Here is an 18,073-nt window from a genome sequence, read left to right on the forward strand (position 1 = left end):
GTGTGGACAGCTGTGGAATGAATCCCGGTCCCCTTTCTCTCCCAGCAGCTTCAGAATCGTTTGAGGAAGGAGGAGGAGGAGGAGGTGACAGCGCTCATCCAGCCAGCTCAGCTCTTTGCCCCCAAGAGTTTGGTGCTCGTGTCTCGATTGGACCATGCAGAGGTTTTCCGGGTAAGGTGTGCAGGGGAATCTGTGTGCGGGGGGGCGAGGCAGTGCTGGGGCAGAAAGTTGGTTTCCACTGAAGCTGTTGCCTGTGGGTGGCTCTACCGCAAGCCAGTCGCTTTGCTTTTCCGCTAGCTAATCCATTGCATCCTGGGCGCTGCCAACTTCTTAAGAGCCACTTGAGGTTCACAAAACCTTCTTTATGAGTGCCTGTCCTGGTTGCACTCTGGAAGTGTCCACTGTATGAGTCAGGGCATTATGGAGGGAGGGTCTGGTTCCCTCCCCAACTTCAGCAGCCTATAACTAATAAGGTCTGGCTAGAAAAATTTCTCATGTGTATCGCTGATGTCATGCAGTGGTTCTGGCTAGAGTTTGAATATGATTCTTGCTTACGCCGTGTGTGGTAGTTTTAAGGAGAACTGAGAAGATTTTAGGGCACACCCTTTTCCTGTGCCAAATGTCAGTGATGGGTTCTGGCAGTGAAAAGTGCTTTACCTTTGATTGTTAAGCACTCGGGATTTCAAGCTCCCATGAGTGAGGCTGGCATTCCATCAGAATTGGGGTGCTTCTTGGATTATATTATTCCATGGACTCTGGGCGCTTAGATTTTTGAAACGTTTGCTCTATTGTGCTATTGTGTGTGATGCTGTTACTCTTTGCATGCAGATGCACATTGTTGTTGTTGCTGTTGTTGTTTTCCTTCTTTCCTTTCTTCCTCTCCTCTCCTCTCCTCTCCTCTCCTCTCGAGATGCTGCTGCTTTTCTGCCTTTGTGGCTAGCAGATGGCTCCATCTGAATCACGACTTGTCCTGTTTCACCTGCAGAACTGCCTGGGGCTGATTTATACCATCTACGTGGACGGACTGGGCACCTCCCTGGAGACTGTCATTGGGAACCTTCTGACCTGCACCATCCCCATCACAGGGGGCTCCCAGGTGGGTTCCAGCTTCCATTCTGCATTTCAGTTGGGCTGCCCTTAAAGCAGCAGGGGCTCCCAGGGGAAGTGGAGCCATGCTGGGGGTGGGGGGAGCCAGGAGAGACTTCCATTGCCCCCTCTCCCATGCATGCACCTTCAGTCCCATTGGCTGACTTTGCTGGGATTCCAAAAGCATTGAGTGCAAAGTGGAGAGTCACGGGTGTGGCAGGATCAGCTAAGAATGGGAGGCTGTGGGGAAATGTCTGGCTGGCTTGCCGGCTGGCTCACTGGCAGGCTTGATCTGCCCAGGGAGGAATGAGCCTCCTCCTCTCGGCTTGGTGTTCTGTAGTGTTGCCCAGGTGTCTGAAGCAAGGCCTCAGGCAAAGGACATCAGGGTGCAAAAATGGCAGTGCTTTTCCAGAAGATCCATCAAACAGTCCCCAAGACAGGCAGGCTTGGCTTGCCGGCTTGCCCGTGTCCTCTCCGCCTTTTCCTAAGCCTGAAGCGTTCTGGCAAGGGATCAAGGCCCCTTTCTGGTGGCAAGTACAGAAGACCCCCCGTAGGTGGGGAGACAGAGCAAAGCTGGGGATATGCTGGGAGAATTGCTTGAGCTTTGTGGCTCCCACGTTCCCGGCGGCAGGCAGGCTGCCCCTCCTTGCTCCTCTGTGGTGTCTCGAGGCCCCCCATCTGTCCCGTTGACTTGCTGTGCTCTGCTGTGTGTGCTTTCCTCTCTCCCTTGCCTGGCCACCTGTCTGTGCTGCACTGTGTTTCTAATTGACTGTGCTATTTCTGTCTGTCTCTATCTCAGCCTGACATGGAGGACGAAGGAGCGGTATGCACAACTTTTCTCTCCTCGGGGCTGCCTCCTTCTGTGGGAGGAGGCTTTTGGGGGCTTGAGATGCTTCCCAAGAGGGACCAGTGTGCAGCTCCGCACTCAACGTTGTGTGTGTGCTGGTGCCTGTGAGTTAGGGAGGGAGCGAGTGAGTGGAAGAGAATGAAATAAATCAAGGAAGAGAGGGTGGATGTCCTTGTGCTTGCAGTTGGGGAGGGGTCCACAGGAGAGCCCAGTGCCTGCTTCCTATCCAGGCTTTCCTGATGACAGAGTGCTTGGGCTGTAGGTTGGTGAGGACAGGAGATGCTGCTGCAGTGCCCAGAAGCACCTAGTGACTGTGTGAACTGAGTATGTGCGTGTGTCTCCCCTTGGTGCAATGCCTCTGTCAATCAAGCTGTGGGAGGTCTTTCCAAGCAGCAGGGCCATGCAGCAGATGTTTGGCGCTGGAGGCAGGCAGCTTTCCTATTGTGCCTTTGGCTGGGCAAGGGATGCTCCCTGCTGCCGCTTCAGAGCTCCTGATGGAGTCCTGCTAGATTGTCTTTCAGAGCCCCGCTGCTCTGGCAAGATGGAGGAAAGGGGCTTGCTTCCCAGGAGCCAGCTCCAGAGCCAGCTCTGCTTTCTCTGCTTCCATTGGGCACCCATGATTGAGTCCTGCCTGTGGGGCTTGTCACTTGTCTGTTGCAGAGGACAATCTCTCTGGGTGCAGGCGACAGGCAGGTGATCCAAACGCCCATCAGCGACTCCCTTCCCATCAGCAACTGCAGTGTGACACTTCTCTTCCGACAGCTTGGTGAGACCCTTGACTTAGGCCTCTCCTTCCCCCCTTCTTCTCCCCCTAAAGTCTAGAAGCCCCAAGGCAGTCCCTTGTCTAGTCCAGGAATAGGGTGCAGCCAGAGGGCCCAGGCAACCTTGTGGTTCCTTCGGCTGTCACTCATATCGACATGAACTTCCATGAAGCTGGCCTTTCAACCTCTGTGGGTAAAAAGAGCAGGAGGCTCTAGGCAAGAGAGAGGGTGGCTCCTGGCTGGGCATTGGCTGTGGAAATGGCTGGCCCAGCTGTGAGCAGCAGAGAGGTGCCTTGTGTGGCCTTCTCAGTTCCTCCCCTCCCTTTCTCCAGGGATCACCAATGTGCTGTGTCTCTTTTGTGCGGCCCTCACGGAGCACAAGATCCTGTTTCTGTCCAGCAGCTATCAGAGACTGACTGATGCCTGCCGGGGCCTGCTTGCCCTCATGTTCCCCTTGAAGTACAGGTGAGTGAGTGGTGCCATGAGCAGCTGGAGCTGCAGATGTTGGGACTGGCAGCTGGCTCACCTGCCTCTGTGGCACAGCCTCCAGCAGAGCTAACTCTGCCCTGGCCTCCTGCTGCTTGTACAAAGGGAAGTCCCTGTTGAGTCTCCCTGGGAGGACAGAGGAAGGAAGGATGGCATGCTCTCTGCAGAGCAGTGGGAGAGCCGTTCCTTAAGACGTTTGCAGTGCTGGTTTCTTGGTTACAGCTTCACATACGTGCCCATCCTGCCAGCTCAGCTCCTGGAGGTCCTCAGCACACCTACACCTTTCATCATTGGTGTCAGCTCCACCTTCCAGTCAGAGACGCAGGAGCTGGTGAGTCCCAGGGGTAGTTTGACATTATTGGTCTGGCACAAGGATGATTCACTGGGCCTTTGAGTGGGAACTGGACAGTGGAGACCAGACTTGGAAAGGAGCCACAGAAGCTGTGCTCATGGCCTGATCCATTGAGGGAGATCATTCCCTTCCTGCGGCCTGCCATTGGGAACATTCTATTCTGGTGATCATTAGGAAAGGGATCTAAAATCAAACTGCCAATATCAGTTTATATGTTTTAATGTAAATGGTTCTTGTACTTTGTCTCATGTATTTTAATGGTTTTTAATTTTTGTGAACCATCCAGAGAGTTTCGGCTATAGGGTGGTATAGAAATATAATAAATGAAATGAAATAACACCTGTATACAATCCAAGTGGTGCGACCTCACTTGGAAGGCTTTGTACACTTCCGGTCACCGCACCTCCAAAAGGATATTATAGAACTGAAAAAGGTGCAGAAAAAGGCAACCGAAACTATCAAAAAGCTGGAGCGACTTCCCTTTGAGGAAAGGTTGCAAAATTTGGGGCTGTTGAGTTTAGAAAAAAGGTGGGTAAGCGAAGGACATGATAGAGGTATATAAAATTATGTATGGTGTGGAGGAAGTGGATTGGGAGATGTTTTTCTCCTTCCCTCATTATATTAGAACTCAGTGGTGGTTAATTACATGAAGATGAATGGTGGCAGATTCAGGACAGAAAAAAGGAAGGACTTCTTCACATAGCACATAGTTAAACTATGGAATTTGCTACCACATGATGTAGTGCCGGCTACCAACCTGAAGGGTTTTAACATGGAATTAGATTAATGGAGGATAAGGTGATCTATGGCCACTAGTCAGAATGGCTGTATTATCTCTGGTATCTGAGGCAGCATGCCTCTGAACACCAGTTGCTGGAGAACATGGGTGGGAAGGTGCTGTTGCCCTCACGTCCTGCTTGTGTGCATACACCCTCACCCCACATCTGACCACATGTGCATACATACATGCACAGCCCTGTATGCATGCATGCAGCCAACTCCATGAGCACCACACCTTTCCCATGGCAGGAAGCTGGGGAAGGGAAGAGACTTGTAGAGCCAGTTTCCTCAGGAACCATCACTTTGAGGTGCTCACACCATTTGTCTTCCCCACCGTGTATTAGAGCTTGGCTGGGCCAAGGGGTTGTTGGCAGGCAGTCCTGTGTTCTTCCCCTTGTGGACTCTGCAGTAGCTACATTGCTTTTTCCAGTTGGATGTGATCATAGCAGACCTGGATGGTGGGACGGTAACTATCCCAGAGTGCATCCATATTTCTTTGCTGCCTGAACCACTTCTTCATCAGACACGTGAAGCCCTCTCCATGGTAAGTGACATGTCACTCCTGCTCCCCACAAATGGAAATGTGTGCCCAACAGGGAACAATTGCAGCTTATCACACAAGAATCTGCCACAGCTGAGATGATGCTTTGTGCTCTGTGGTGGCTGTCTTCTTTGTGGTCTCTGTGCATCACACATATGGGCTCTGCACCTGCACAGAACCTCAATTTGGGAAACCTCTATACCGGAGGAAATTTTGGTGGGAACCCCTTCTCCACCATCCCATTGCGTACATTCCAGCGGGTTCCCACTCATTCCCTCAGTTCTTTGTCGACCGCCATTGTGGTAGTACTCGATTGAAGGGACTTCTTGTTTTGGACTTTGCTGAGGAGATTTCTCTTTTTTTCCTCACTTTCTCTTCCTTCCTCTTCTAGTTTTTCTGCCTTTTACAGTTTATTTGTTTTTAGCTACACTTTATTTTGGACTTTTGTGATCCTTTGCGCAGCACCTTTGGGCGCATGGCTGTTAAGGACTTAACACACTTTTCGGAAGTGCGTTCATTGTGGGGGAAAGCTTCCACCCACAGACGGTCACTCCTTGTGCCTTCTTTGTCTGGGTGAAGCTCATATCGTGGAGGCTTGTCATCCTTGCATGTTGTTAGCAAGCAAGCAAAGAAGAACTGTGCTGACAGACTCAAGGAGATTCTTTGGGAGAAGGCGTTGAAGGTGGCAGGCACCTCCCAAAGTCTATGGCGTCAAGGGCTGATCAGCTAGCAAGTAGGCCTGAAGGCGCGGATAAGCGTCCTCATAAAGAGGTGGTGGAGAAGGTGATGATCTCGCCTTCCCAGTCAGCTCCAACTCTAGCCACAGGCCGTTCTGATCCTTGGGCGCTCCTTGGCAGTTTCACTTGCTAAGAAATTGTCAAAAGAGGTGAGGTCTTCTCATTCCTCAGTCAGAGGTTCTTAGATGACGACACCGACCCACCTTCTGATACGTAAGCTTGTTATTCACCCATATGTGTGATGCAGAGAGACCATGAAGAAGAAGGTCAGATTGCTTACCTGTAACTGGAGTTCTTTGAGTGGTCATCCATGCATTCACACAACTCACCTGCCATCCCCACTTTAGTGTCAGTGTCATCCTTGGTGTTGGTACCAAGGTCCCTTGGTCTGTAAGGGGGCCACAATTGGCAGTCTTCTTGGAACTGAGGGATTGAGTGGAAACCCTCTGGAGTGTGCATAATGGGATGGTGAGGGAGTGGTTCCCATCAACGTTAACTCAGCTATAGAAATTTCTCAAATCGAGGCTCTGCACAGGCGCAGAGCCCATATATGTGAATGCACAGATGACCATTCGAACTCTAGTTACAGGTAACTAACCTGACTTTCCTGAGCTAAGGCAAATCTTGAAATGCACAGAAGCAATTCCCTCAAGAGGCAGAGAGACTGCCCTGTATGCCAGATTAGTTGCAGATTTAAGCATGTGTGGAGAAGAGGATAGAGTTGAAGGGGGGCATAAATCATCTCCTCACATTAGCAAGGTAGGATGAAGGGAGCAAGGAGAAGAGCCCGTCCTTGCAAGTTGTAGATTCAGGGGAATGACTCAACCAAGATAATAATATACATGAGCATACAGGTAAGAGAGCCTCAATTCATGCAGTCTGGTTTTTTCCATATCCTCTTGAAATATTTAAGAAAACTTGTACATTCAAGAAGAGGAGCAGGTTAATCTGCTGCAGCAAAAGCAAAAAGAACAAAGAGTACTGTGGCACCTTAAAGAATAACAAATTTATTTTTTCATAAGGTTGTGGACTACAGCCCACTTCATCAGATGTATGGAGTGTTACAGAGAGTTTCAGGTTTATATAGAGTATATGTGTGGCAGCAGCGGGGGGAATTGTAAACAGTGAGATCAGAAGGAGATTAGGAGCACAATCCTATGGCCGCTAGGTGCAGCTAGACAGCCATAGGATTTTTCGTTTTCTGGGAACCGAGCTTGGAGCCAGTGCTCCGAGCTCAGTTCTCAGAAAACCGCCTCCCCACTCCCGCCACCTCGTAGGCGATGTGGTGTGTCCCTGGCTCCGTGCTTGGAAAAGCACCACGGAGCTGGGGAAAGGGGGGCCTTCCTGGGGGTGGGGAGGGGATGGCAGAAGCACCATAATGACGCTTCCTATGCGCTGTCCAGCCTCCCAGCCCCCACTCCAAGGCGCCCCAGCTAGACAGCCAAAATCGGCCATCTAGCTGCAAATGCATAGAATCATAGAATAGTAGGGTTGGAAGGGGCCTACAAGGCCATCGAGTCCAACCCCCTGCTCATTGCAGGAATCCAAGGCAGAGCATCCCTGACAGATGGCAGTGCAGCCTTGTCTTGAACGCCTACAGTATGGGAAAGCCTACTACCTCCCAAGGGAATTGGTTCCATTGTCGTATTGCTCTAACAGTCAGGAGGTTTTTCCTGATGTTCAGCTGGAATCTGGCTTCCTGTCACTTGAGCCCATTATTCCATGTCCTGCACTCTGGGATGATGGAGAAGAGATCCTGGCTTGCCTCTCTGTGACACCCTTTCAAGTACTTGAAGAGTGCTATCATATCTCCCCTCAGTCTTCTCTTCTCAAGGCTAAACATGCCCAATTCTTTCAGTCTCTCCTCATAGAGCTTTGTTTCTAGTCCTCTGATCATCTTTGTTGCCCTCCTCTGAACCCTCTCCAGTTTGTCTGCATCCTTTTTAAGGTGTGGTGCCCAGAACTGGACACAGTACTCCAGATGAGGCCCCCACTCCAAGGCACCCCAGCTAGACAGCCAAAATCGGCCATCTAGCTGCAAATGCAGGGTGGCTGGAGCACAGACGAGAAAATCCCCTCCACACTTTGCCTGCCCTGCATTGGATAGTAGGTCGCCTCCAGGTTTTGAGGCAGCCGTCAATCCCCATAGGATTGCGCCCTCCATCACATTGTAAACAGTGGTAATTCACAGTCCAGATGTTATCAGCAGCAACTGTAGTGTTGACCGCTGTTAACAAAGTGACTGTTACTATCTGTACTTTCTGTTTTTAATTTTCTTCTGACTTCACTCCTCCCACCCCCGCCCAGCCCAGTGTACTGTATATAAAACCTGGAACTCCTATAAACACTCCATGCTGTTTTGCTTCCATAGGCTAACAAACCTCCCCTCCGCGTGGGGGCGGGGGTGGGGGTGGGGGGGATGGCCCGTTAAAGACAAATAGAGGGAGATGTCAGGGTAAGATTACAGAACTAGAATTTATCAGCAAGACTGATTGTATTCAAAGCATTTGCATTTAATTCTTTGAAATAAATTATAGGGCTCAGTCAAGACCAAGGTTCTGTTTCCTCAGATTAGTGTTAAATTAGCAGAGTAAAGCTAGGAAGATTAGCAATAAGACAGGTCAGCCCACATCCAAAAGGATGTGTATGAGAGATACCAGTGTCAGCATGTTCAAAGCTGTCATCCATGCCAGGTCAGTTGCACAAAGGATGACAAAGAAGATGCCGTCCTTTAAAATGTCCTTCATTGGCAAGGTCACACATTACTTCATAGGTTGGGTTAAGCTACTTTTTGGAAAACCATTGCAGATCTGGAAGTAATCAACTAGTTTGGATGAAAACGATGGGAAGGTGTGTGCTACCAAACATCTAATACCAGTGCAACTCTCTTTGATGGGCAAATTGCTACAAGGGCTAGAGCATCAGAAGCACCAAAAATTATGGGGAAACATGGGGTTTCAGACTATAGCACCATTTTCACCATCCCATACAGCTCTTTCAAGCCTACATCATATTTGGTTGCCAACTTATTTTCTGTAATTTGATGCATGGAATATCCAATTTAGATAGTTACTTAAAAGGTTATGACTGTACAAAGCAGACACCACAAGGCATAAGGAGACATACCCAAAGAGGTAGATACAAATGAAGAAACAGAAATATGGGTTGAATATAAATGACCATGTTCAGTAATGTGAAGTTTAACACAGCATCTCAGCAGCCACAGGCAGCAGTATATTTCAAATCATTTTTCAACAGGTGCATCTTCTGTTGTATTTTATATTTCATAGAATCAAAGAATAGTAGGGTTGGAAGGGGCCTATAAGACCATCGAGTCCAACCCTCTGCTCAGTGCAGGAATCCAAGTCAGAGCATCCCTGACAGATGGCTGTCCAGCGTCGTCTTGAAGGCCTCCAGTGTGAGAGATCCCCCCACCTCCCTAGGTCATTGGTTCCACTGCCGTATTGCTCTAACAGTCAGGAAGTTTTTCCTGATGTTCAGCCGGAATCTGGCTTCCTGTCACTTGAGCCTATTCTTCTGTGTCCTGCACTCTGGGAGGATCGAGAAGAGATCCTGGCCTTCCTCTCTGTGGCAACCTTTCAAGGACTTGAAGAGCGCTCTCCATCTCTCCCCTCAGTCTTCTCTTCTCAAGGCTAAACATGCCCAGTTCTTTCACTCTGTCTTCACAGGGCTTTGTTTCCAGTCCCCTGATCATCTTTGTTGCCCTCCTCTGAACCCTCTCCAGCTTGCATTCACCCACATGCCACTAGTTCCAGACAGGCAGTGGACACAGGAGGGAAGCTTGTCCCGACAATTAAAAAGACATTTTTCCAGGCAGAAGTATGTTCTATAGGCATTCAGTCTGCGCAGACCTTTGCCTGAGGATTAGCACATGCAACAAGGCGTTTAAGAGAATCCTTGGTTGCGGGTGGCATCGGCAGATCCCTCTTCCCCTTGTAGCCTGGCATGGTCAGTGGTTTTGGCATCTGGGGTACTTTCCATTGTGGCACACACATCTCTTAGCATCTGAGTAATGCCCATTTTGTCCAGTAGCACTGACAAGGTGAGGTTTCAAAAAATCGTCTAGCAGACCTTTTTTATGGCGACTGAAGGCTGATACGGTATTACGCTATCAGTTCTTTACAGGTTTTTGAAAGCTTCATGGTATCAGCATATAATGGGTAGTTGTGTCATGATTACAAAATCTGTAAAATACATTCACAGGAGGTGTACATTATTTATTTGTTATATTTCTATGTCACCCAATAGACGAAGCTCTCTGGGCCATACACAACAATTAAAACCATAAAATACAACATAAAATGTGATATAAATTTTAAAAGTTAAAACTACAGTATAAAACAACCCAGAATAAAACCTAGCAGCATTGCATAAATTTAATACAATAACAGATGTAAAACAACAGAATTAAGGGTGCAATCCTATGCATGTTTAGACAGAAAAAAAGCCCTACAATTCCCAGCATGCCCCAGCCAGCCATGCTGGCTAGGGCATACTGGGAGTTGAAGCACTTTTTCCTGTCTAAGCATGCATAGGATTGCAGGCTAAAAGACTAAAATGCCTGGGAAAATAAAAAGGTCTTCACCTGGCACCAGAAAAAGCACAATGTAGGCGCCAGGTGATCCTCTCTGGGAAGGTCTTTCCACAATGAGGGTGCCCCAGCAGAAAAGGCTCCTCATAACTATCCGCCTCACTTCCTTTGGCAGGAGCTCCTGTAGAAGGACCACTGAAACTGATCCTAGGGTCCGGGCAGGCACATATGGGAGGAGGCGTTCTTCAGGGAGCCTGGCCCCATGGTATTTAGGACTTTGAGTGTTGATACCAGTACTTTGAATCAGGCCTGGGCCTGGACTGGCAGCCAGTGCAGGTGGGAAAGTACTGGCATAATATGATCACGTTAGCCAGGCCCTGTTAACAGTCTCACTGCCCTATTTTGGATCAGCTGAGTTTTCCAGATTCTTTTCAAAGGCAGGCCCACATATAGTGCATTGCAGTAATCCAGATGAGACATTATCAGAGCATGAATAACTGTAGCGAGGCTACCTCTGTCCAGGTGAGGACACAGTTGGTATATCAGCCTAAGCTGATGAAAGGTGCTCCATGCCACCAAGTCCACCTGTGCCTCAATTGACAGTTCTGGGTCCAAGAGCACCCCCAAACTACAAACCTGATCTGGAGGCAGTGTAAACCCCTCCAGAACAGGTTGAACATCACCTAGCCGGGCAGATAAATCATCACTAATAGTACCTCCATCTTGTCTGAATTTAGTCTCAGTCCGTTGGCTCTTATCCAGCCCATTACCATACCTAGGCACTGATTCAGAACAGCCACTGCCTCACCTGGATTTATGAAAAGGAGAAATAGAGCTGGGTATCATCTGCATATTGATGACAGCTCAGCCCACACCTCCAGATAATCTCCCCCTGTGGTTTCATGTAGATGTTGAACAGCATGGGGGATAAAATAAGAGTCCTGTTGAACTCCAAAGCATAGCTGCCAAGGCACAGAGCAATAATCCCCCAGCAAGCAATCCAGGTAGGACTGGAACCACTAATAAGGTTACATATTCAAAGCAAATATGTGGTAGCCACAGAAAAGTCATACCAAATCTCTCTCTTGATCGTATTCATGTTAGACATAGGCATAATATGGTCAGAATGCTTAAATTGTGTCTAGCAATTGTAGTTTCTGAAGGCTTTTCGAGAACAGCTCCATATAGGGTGCATTACAGTAGCCTAATCTGCAGGTCACTAGGCCACAAAAGACAGTGGCAAGGTCTGACTTCATCAAGAAGGGTGTTGTAGTTGATTAACCAGCCAAAGTTAGAAGACAGTGCCTCTCTCCATGGATGCCACATATACCAGGAGCACCAGGCCAAGGCCTGCCTGCAGGCTGTTAGGGGGGTTGCAACCCCATCAAAACAGACTGCGAGCCCAGAGTTTCTTTCTTAGTCTTGCTAAGTTGTGTTCGAATGTGGACAGGTTGTAGCATGCCTTGTCGCATTTTACTGTTACTGGTTCCATAACACCATATTACACTTATTGCACAATTCCATTCTCTGCTTAGTGACACTTAAGGCACGAAACTTTATCTTCATTCATGCAGTGCACACAGCTGCACTTTGCAACATGATTAGCATGCCTGGATTTCCTTTTTCGCTGATGGTGGTTACAGGTTTCATGGCCACGGTATTATGTCTGCACACTCTGCAGTGATGAAGAATCATGACAAATAGATGTATTACAGTGATACAAAAAGATATAATTTTGGCAGATTTCCATCTTACGTAATTAACAATGTTATACACATGATACTACTCTAATGATATGGCTCTGGAAAGGTTAAATCAGTATCTACAGCATAGTTATTGCACTATCATGTTCATTCTTTAAGTGGTATGGTTGCCTCCTGTTTACAGTTCTTTGTCAGTATTAATCTGCTTTTGCTCTTCCATGCATAAAATGGGAGGAAGTGGGTTGGCTGCCAAATATGTAGTAGGCTTGAAATACTGTAGTCCAAAGTCACATTTTTGCCATAATTTTGTGTGCATTTGTAGCTCAAGCTCTTGAAGGAATTGACCTATCAAAGGCAGAGTTCCTCTGCTATTAGTTGTTTCATAGCACAGCTCCTTACCTTCGTTTTGACGTATAGTATGTCCAAATTGGTTAATTCTTTGTGAGGAGCAGCTTTGGACCACGTGAGCCCTCCCCGCACTCTGAAGTGGTACAGTCAAGGTACAGGATGACCACAGTGGTTGTACAAAGTAGGCCACACTTCCTGTGCTTTTACATATCTGTACACAGCCTAAAATCTGATTCTTCAAGAAAGAAAAAGAAAAGGAATGCTTGCTTGTTGCCCATCCGGGGAGGTGTGGCTGGAGCCACTTTGCAGCTGAGCAGGCTGTTGACCTTGTCTGTCTGTGCAGGTCTTGGACCCAGAGTTGGAGATCGCAGACCTGGCCTTCCCTCCATCCACCATCTCTCCTTCCTCCCTCAAGATGCAGGTAAGCTGTAGAAAAGGTGGCAGGTACTGAAGAGTGTCTTGCGCGGCTTGGTTCCTCCCTCTGTAGAAATGTTCTAAATGTTCTGTGTCCTCAAGGGATGAACAGGATTGAAATGCAGTGAGCACAGCAAATTCATGGCAGCCAATCAAGACTGAAGAACTGTCAACATGGGAGGAACAGGGACACAATTCATAGGTGCTGAAATGCTAATGGCAAACACCTGAAAGCCAAGGTGTGTGCGAGTGGGGGTGCGGGGGAAATTAGAGAGCCTGGTACTAAGGGAATGTAGATCAGATTGCTCTGATGCCACAGAATCAAATAAATTAGAATTCTTACATTTTTCCATTTCATCCACCCACATTAGGGTCATGACAAAGGCAAAAATTCACATTTCTCTCCCTCTCTCATCATACTAGAACCCAACAGGGTCATCCCATGAAGCTGATTGGTGGGATATTCAAGACAGCTAAAAGGAAGGACTTCACACAGGACATAAACTATGGAATTTGCTACCACAAGACAGTGATGGCCACCCATTTGGATGGCTTTAAAGGGGGATTGGACAATTTTTGACACAGGCTGCTAATAAAACAGGTCCTGTAGGTGAGAGGGTACTGATAAACAAGATGGGTTTCACAATGATTTAGTTCCTCAAAGATTTAGTTGGGAGGGGTCTGCTTTTAACTTATAAATGATAGAGTCAGGGGTAAGCAGTGAGGTAACCAACTTTGCAGATGACGTTTTGGTCTCCAGTCCAACGTGGAAGCAGCCAGTGTGGATACACTGCTGTTGTAGAATGCTTGCTTGGCAGCAGTGTGATGGAGCCCAGCACTGAGAGAGGAAGCCCAGCATCAGGAATTTTTGTACTTCTATTTTATCCCCCTATGTTGCAGCCGCAGGTAGAATTCTGTTTCCAGAGTTGGAGAAGGGAGGAAGGGGCATCTAGAGCTGTCCAGGCTGACAGGGGGGTCTTTCGTGCCTGGTGTTAACAGGTGTGCTGGCTGACACTATGCACGTGGCCACTCAGATGTGCTCCCTGGATACACGTGCTGCATTAATGCACTAAGCACTGTAGAGAATAGGCATCTGGAACCATTTCCAGGTACTTGCGGATGAGACTGGAGGACAGCCTGCAGAGGAAGAATCACAGGGGAACCTGCATGAGAGTGAGCAAGAGGTGAAGGTCAGTCAAGCAGAGGCAATGAAACCCAGGCCTGCAACAAGGAGAAGAGTAGTAGATGTGGGAGACTCTTTGCTGCGTGGGATTGAAACCCAAGTATGTCGTGAAGACCCATGGACTCGCCAGGTATGCTGTCTCCCAGGGGTCAGATTAGAGACGTGACTGAAGAGTTGCCTACACTCATAAAGCCCACCGACAGGTATCGCTTCTCATCTGTGTGGGAACAAATGATACCGCCGCACGGAGCTATGAAGAAATCACATCAGACTTTGAAGCTTTGGGAAGGAAACTTTGAGGCCCAGATTGTTTTCTCATCCATCCTTCCAGTAGTTAGAAGGGGGATAGATAGGGAAAGAAGAATACTCTGGGTGAATGACTGGCTACAAGGGTGGTGCTGGCGTGAGAGATTTGGATTCTGGGACCACAGACTATACTTCTTGGAAGATGGACTGTTGGCAAGGGACGGGTTGCACCTCACAAGGGCTGGGAAGAATGTGTTTGGCCACAGCATGAAGAACATCAGGAGGGCTTTAAACTGAGTCCTACAGAGGAGGGAGAGGTAAAGTTGGGGGTAACAATGGATGAAGGTTTATGAACTACACGGAGAAAACAGCTATAATAGTGCCCAATAATAGTCTTCAAAAACATGTAGGAAGAAAGCCTGACTATGAAGCACATGGTCTTCGATGTCGATACACTAATGCCCAGAGTACGGGAAACAAACAGAATGAACTTGAACTCTTAATATGGGAGGGACTTGATAGATGTAACTGAAACTTGGTGGGATGACTCCCATGACTGGATTACAGCAATTGAAGGATATAACTTATTCAAAAAACCCAGAAAGAACAGAAAGGGAGGTGGAGTTGCACTATATGTGAAAAATACATATCTGCACAGAAATACAGGAGGATGAGCTTGATAGCCATTGAGAGCATCTGGGTTCAAATAAATGGAGCAAAGAATAAAAGGAACGTGACGATTGGAGCCTACTGCTGGCCGCCCAATCAAGGAGAAGATGAGGCTGAAACTTTTGAAAAGCAAATTTCCCCGATAACTGTTGGGAGACAAATTCTGCAAAACATGGCCCCTCCAAGAAATTCGTGACTTGTGTGGCGGATAACTTCCTCCTACAGAAAGTGGAGGAAGGAACTAGAGGATCAGCTATCCTTGACTTGATCCTAACTGACGGAGATGACTTAGTGGATAAAGTAGCAGTTACAGGACCTCTGGGGGAAAGTGACCATAGATTCATAGAGTAGTAGGGTTGGAAGGGGCCTATAAAACCATCAGGTCCAACCCCCTGCTCAATGCAGTAATCCAAGTCAGAGCATCCCTGACAAATGGCTGTCCAGCCTCGTCTTGAAGGCCTCCAGTGTGGGAGAGCCCACCACCTCCCCAGGTCATTGGTTCCATTGTCGTATTGCTCTTACAGTCAGGAATTTTTTCCTGATGTTCAGCCGGAATCTGGCTTCCTGTCACTTGAGCCCATTCTTCCGTGTCCTGCACTCTGGGAGGATCGAGAAGAGATCCTGGCCTTCCTCTCTGTGACAACCTTTCAAGTACTTGAAAAGCGCTATCCTATCTCCCCTCAGTCTCCTCTTCTCAAGGCTAAACATGCCCAGTTCTTTCAGTCTCTCCTCATAGGGCTTTGTTTCCAGTCCTCTGATCATCTTCGTTGCCCTCCTCTGAACCCTCTCCAGCTTGTTTGTATCCTTATTAAAGTATGGCACCCAGAACTGGGCACAATACTCCAGATGAGGCCTAACCAGTGCTGAGTAGAGGGAAACTAGTTCTTCACATGATTTGGAAGCTATACTTCTATTAATGCAGTCCAAAATAGCATTTGTCTTTTTTGCAGCTGCGTCACATTGTTGGCTCATAGTCAGCTTGTGATTGACAACAATTCCAAGATCCTTCTCTCTTAGTATTGTTGAGCCAAGTATCCCCCATCTTGTAACTGTGCATTAGGTTTCTTTTTCCTAGGTGCAGAACCTGGCATTTATCCCTATGAAATTTCATTCCGTTGTTTACTGTCCAGCACTCCAGCCTATCAAGATCACATTGAATTTTGTTTCTGTCTTCCAAAGTATTAGCTATCCCGCCCAATTTGGTGTCATCTGCAAATTTGATCAGCATTCCCTGCACCTCCTCCTCCAAGTCATTAATACAAATGTGGAAGAGCACTGGGCCCAGGACTGAGCCCTGCGGTACCCCACTCATTACCTCTCCCCAGTTTGAGAAGATCCCATTGATAAGCACTCTTTGAGTCCGATTCTGTAGCCAACTGTGGATCCACCTGAGAGTTGTTTCATCTAGCCCCCTTTTAGCTAGTTTGCTCATCAGGATATCGTGGGGCACTTTATCCAAAGATTTGCTGACGTCGAGGTATGTGACACCCACAGCATTCCCACAGTCCACAAGGGAGGTTACCTGATAAAAAAAACAAGATCAGATTCGTCTGGCAGGATTTGTTCTTGACAAATCCATGTTAGCTTCAAGTAATCACTGCATTGTTTTAGAGGTGCTTACAGATTGTTTACTTTATCATCTGCTCCAGAATTTTCCCAGGGATTGATGTCAGACTGACTTGTCTGTAGTTCCCACGTTCCTCTTTTTCACCCTTTTTGAAGATAGGGACAACATTAGCCCTCCTCCAGTCATCTGGCACTTCCCCCATCCTCCATGATTTCTCAAAGACAATAGACAGCGGTTCTGAGAGTTCTTCTGCCAGTTCCTTTATGACTCTAGGATGCAGTTCATCTGGCCCTGGAGATTTGAACTCATTCAAAGGAATGAGGTGTTCCTTGACCATATGCCTATCGATCTCAAGCTGCAATCCTGCCCCTTCAGTCTGTACTTCATCTTTGCCAGGGGGCTCATAGACCCCCTTTCGGGGGAAGCATAGGAATTGAGCACTTCTGCCTTTTCCTTGTCATCTGTTATCATTTTGCCATTCTTATTTAATAGCTGAACCACCATTTCTTTCCTCTGGCTTTTATTATGCACATATCTGAAAATGTTATACTTGAGTTCTTGGTTCTAAAGGAAGCAAAAGCCAAGTGTAGCCAAATGCGTAGCCTAGGTTTTAGGAAAGCCAATTGTAATAAACTCAGAATGATCAGTGAATTAATCAGCCAACTTAAATGCTGTAAGGCTCCTGGACCGGATAGTATACCTTCAAATGCATTAAAATGCAATGCGAGCTGGTGGGCTTCTTTTTTTAGCCCCTTTTTTTACTTTATGCAACAGGACAGGTCATTTCCTGCATATTTGGTACAAGGCAATTTTAGTCCCCATATACAAGAAGGTTGTGAGGCGGGATCCCAATTATTATCGTCCCATAAGCCTCCTATCTGTATTTGGGAAGATTTACACCAAATTGTTATGTAAATGTCTTCCGGATTGGATGAGAAACTCCAAAGTGATAGGAGACGAACAAATTGCTTTTACTCTGGGTTGCTCAACTTTGGACCACTGTTTTGTTTTGGCCCATTTAGCTGAAAAGTATTCTAAACCAAAAGGGGGCCAATTATTTTCTTCATTCATAGATTTGAAATCCTCTTTTGATTCAGTTTTGAGAAATAAGCTATGGGCAAAATTAGAAATGCTGGGTATTGATAAAAGACTTCTATATTTGATCCAAAATCTTTATCATCACACGGAATTTCAAATCAGATGTATTGGTAGCCTGTCGGAGCCAATAGTATCAACTAGGGGTGTAAGACAAGGCTGCTGTTTACCTCCATTTTTCTTTAATATTTTCCTGAGCGATATACCTAATGCTTTGAATACTACAGATTCTCATCCTCCAAAACTGGCTGATACAAAGATCCCCATTTCACTCTGTGCAGACGACGCTGTCTTAATATCACGGACCAAGGTTGGCTTCCTGCGCCTGCTGGCAGTGTTCACTAGCTACTGTAAAATTAATCAGTTGAGAATTAACTATAATTAATCTAAAGTGATGGTTTTTTCAAGATGCATGAGGACCTTTAGATGGTCTATGAATGGGAATCGTATCAAACAAATTTCAGGTTATAAATATTTGGGTATATACTTTCATAAAACTCTCAGTTGGTCTTTGCAGAGAGATAGGGCTAGAGCAACAGCTAACAATACAGCTGCTGCAATAATAAGGTTCTATTATACCAAAGGAGGGACCGCAGTGGCTTAGTGGTTAAGATGCTGAACTGCAGACTGGAAGGTCGGCAGGACAGCAGGTCGAGACCCGAGTGCCGCGTGACGGAGTGAGCTCCGTCCCAGCTCCTGCCAACCT

At 47.3% G+C, this 18,073-nt stretch overlaps 1 protein-coding gene across 17 annotated transcripts in view; it reads left to right on the plus strand.

Moving 5' to 3' along the window:
- Positions 1-18,073, plus strand: part of SBF1 (SET binding factor 1) — a 115,397-nt gene that overhangs the window by 52,334 nt on the left and 44,990 nt on the right. For 11 of the 17 annotated variants that reach the window (XM_084808740.1, XM_084808741.1, XM_084808744.1 and 8 more), the window contains 7 exons: positions 46-171; positions 986-1,096; positions 2,594-2,699; positions 3,027-3,159; positions 3,403-3,511; positions 4,743-4,856; positions 12,537-12,614. In XM_084808740.1, the coding sequence (XP_084664866.1) occupies positions 46-171; positions 986-1,096; positions 2,594-2,699; positions 3,027-3,159; positions 3,403-3,511; positions 4,743-4,856; positions 12,537-12,614 (777 nt within the window). The remainder of the gene's footprint in view (positions 1-45; positions 172-985; positions 1,097-2,593; positions 2,700-3,026; positions 3,160-3,402; positions 3,512-4,742; positions 4,857-12,536; positions 12,615-18,073) is intronic. The other 6 variants (XM_084808739.1, XM_084808735.1, XM_084808743.1 and 3 more) reach the window with 2 other exon arrangements.

This window comes from Heloderma suspectum, chromosome 7 (assembly GCF_057233095.1).
Source record: "Heloderma suspectum isolate Gila_16-S chromosome 7, 16-S_ref, whole genome shotgun sequence".
Classification (NCBI taxonomy): Eukaryota; Metazoa; Chordata; class Lepidosauria; order Squamata; family Helodermatidae; genus Heloderma; species Heloderma suspectum.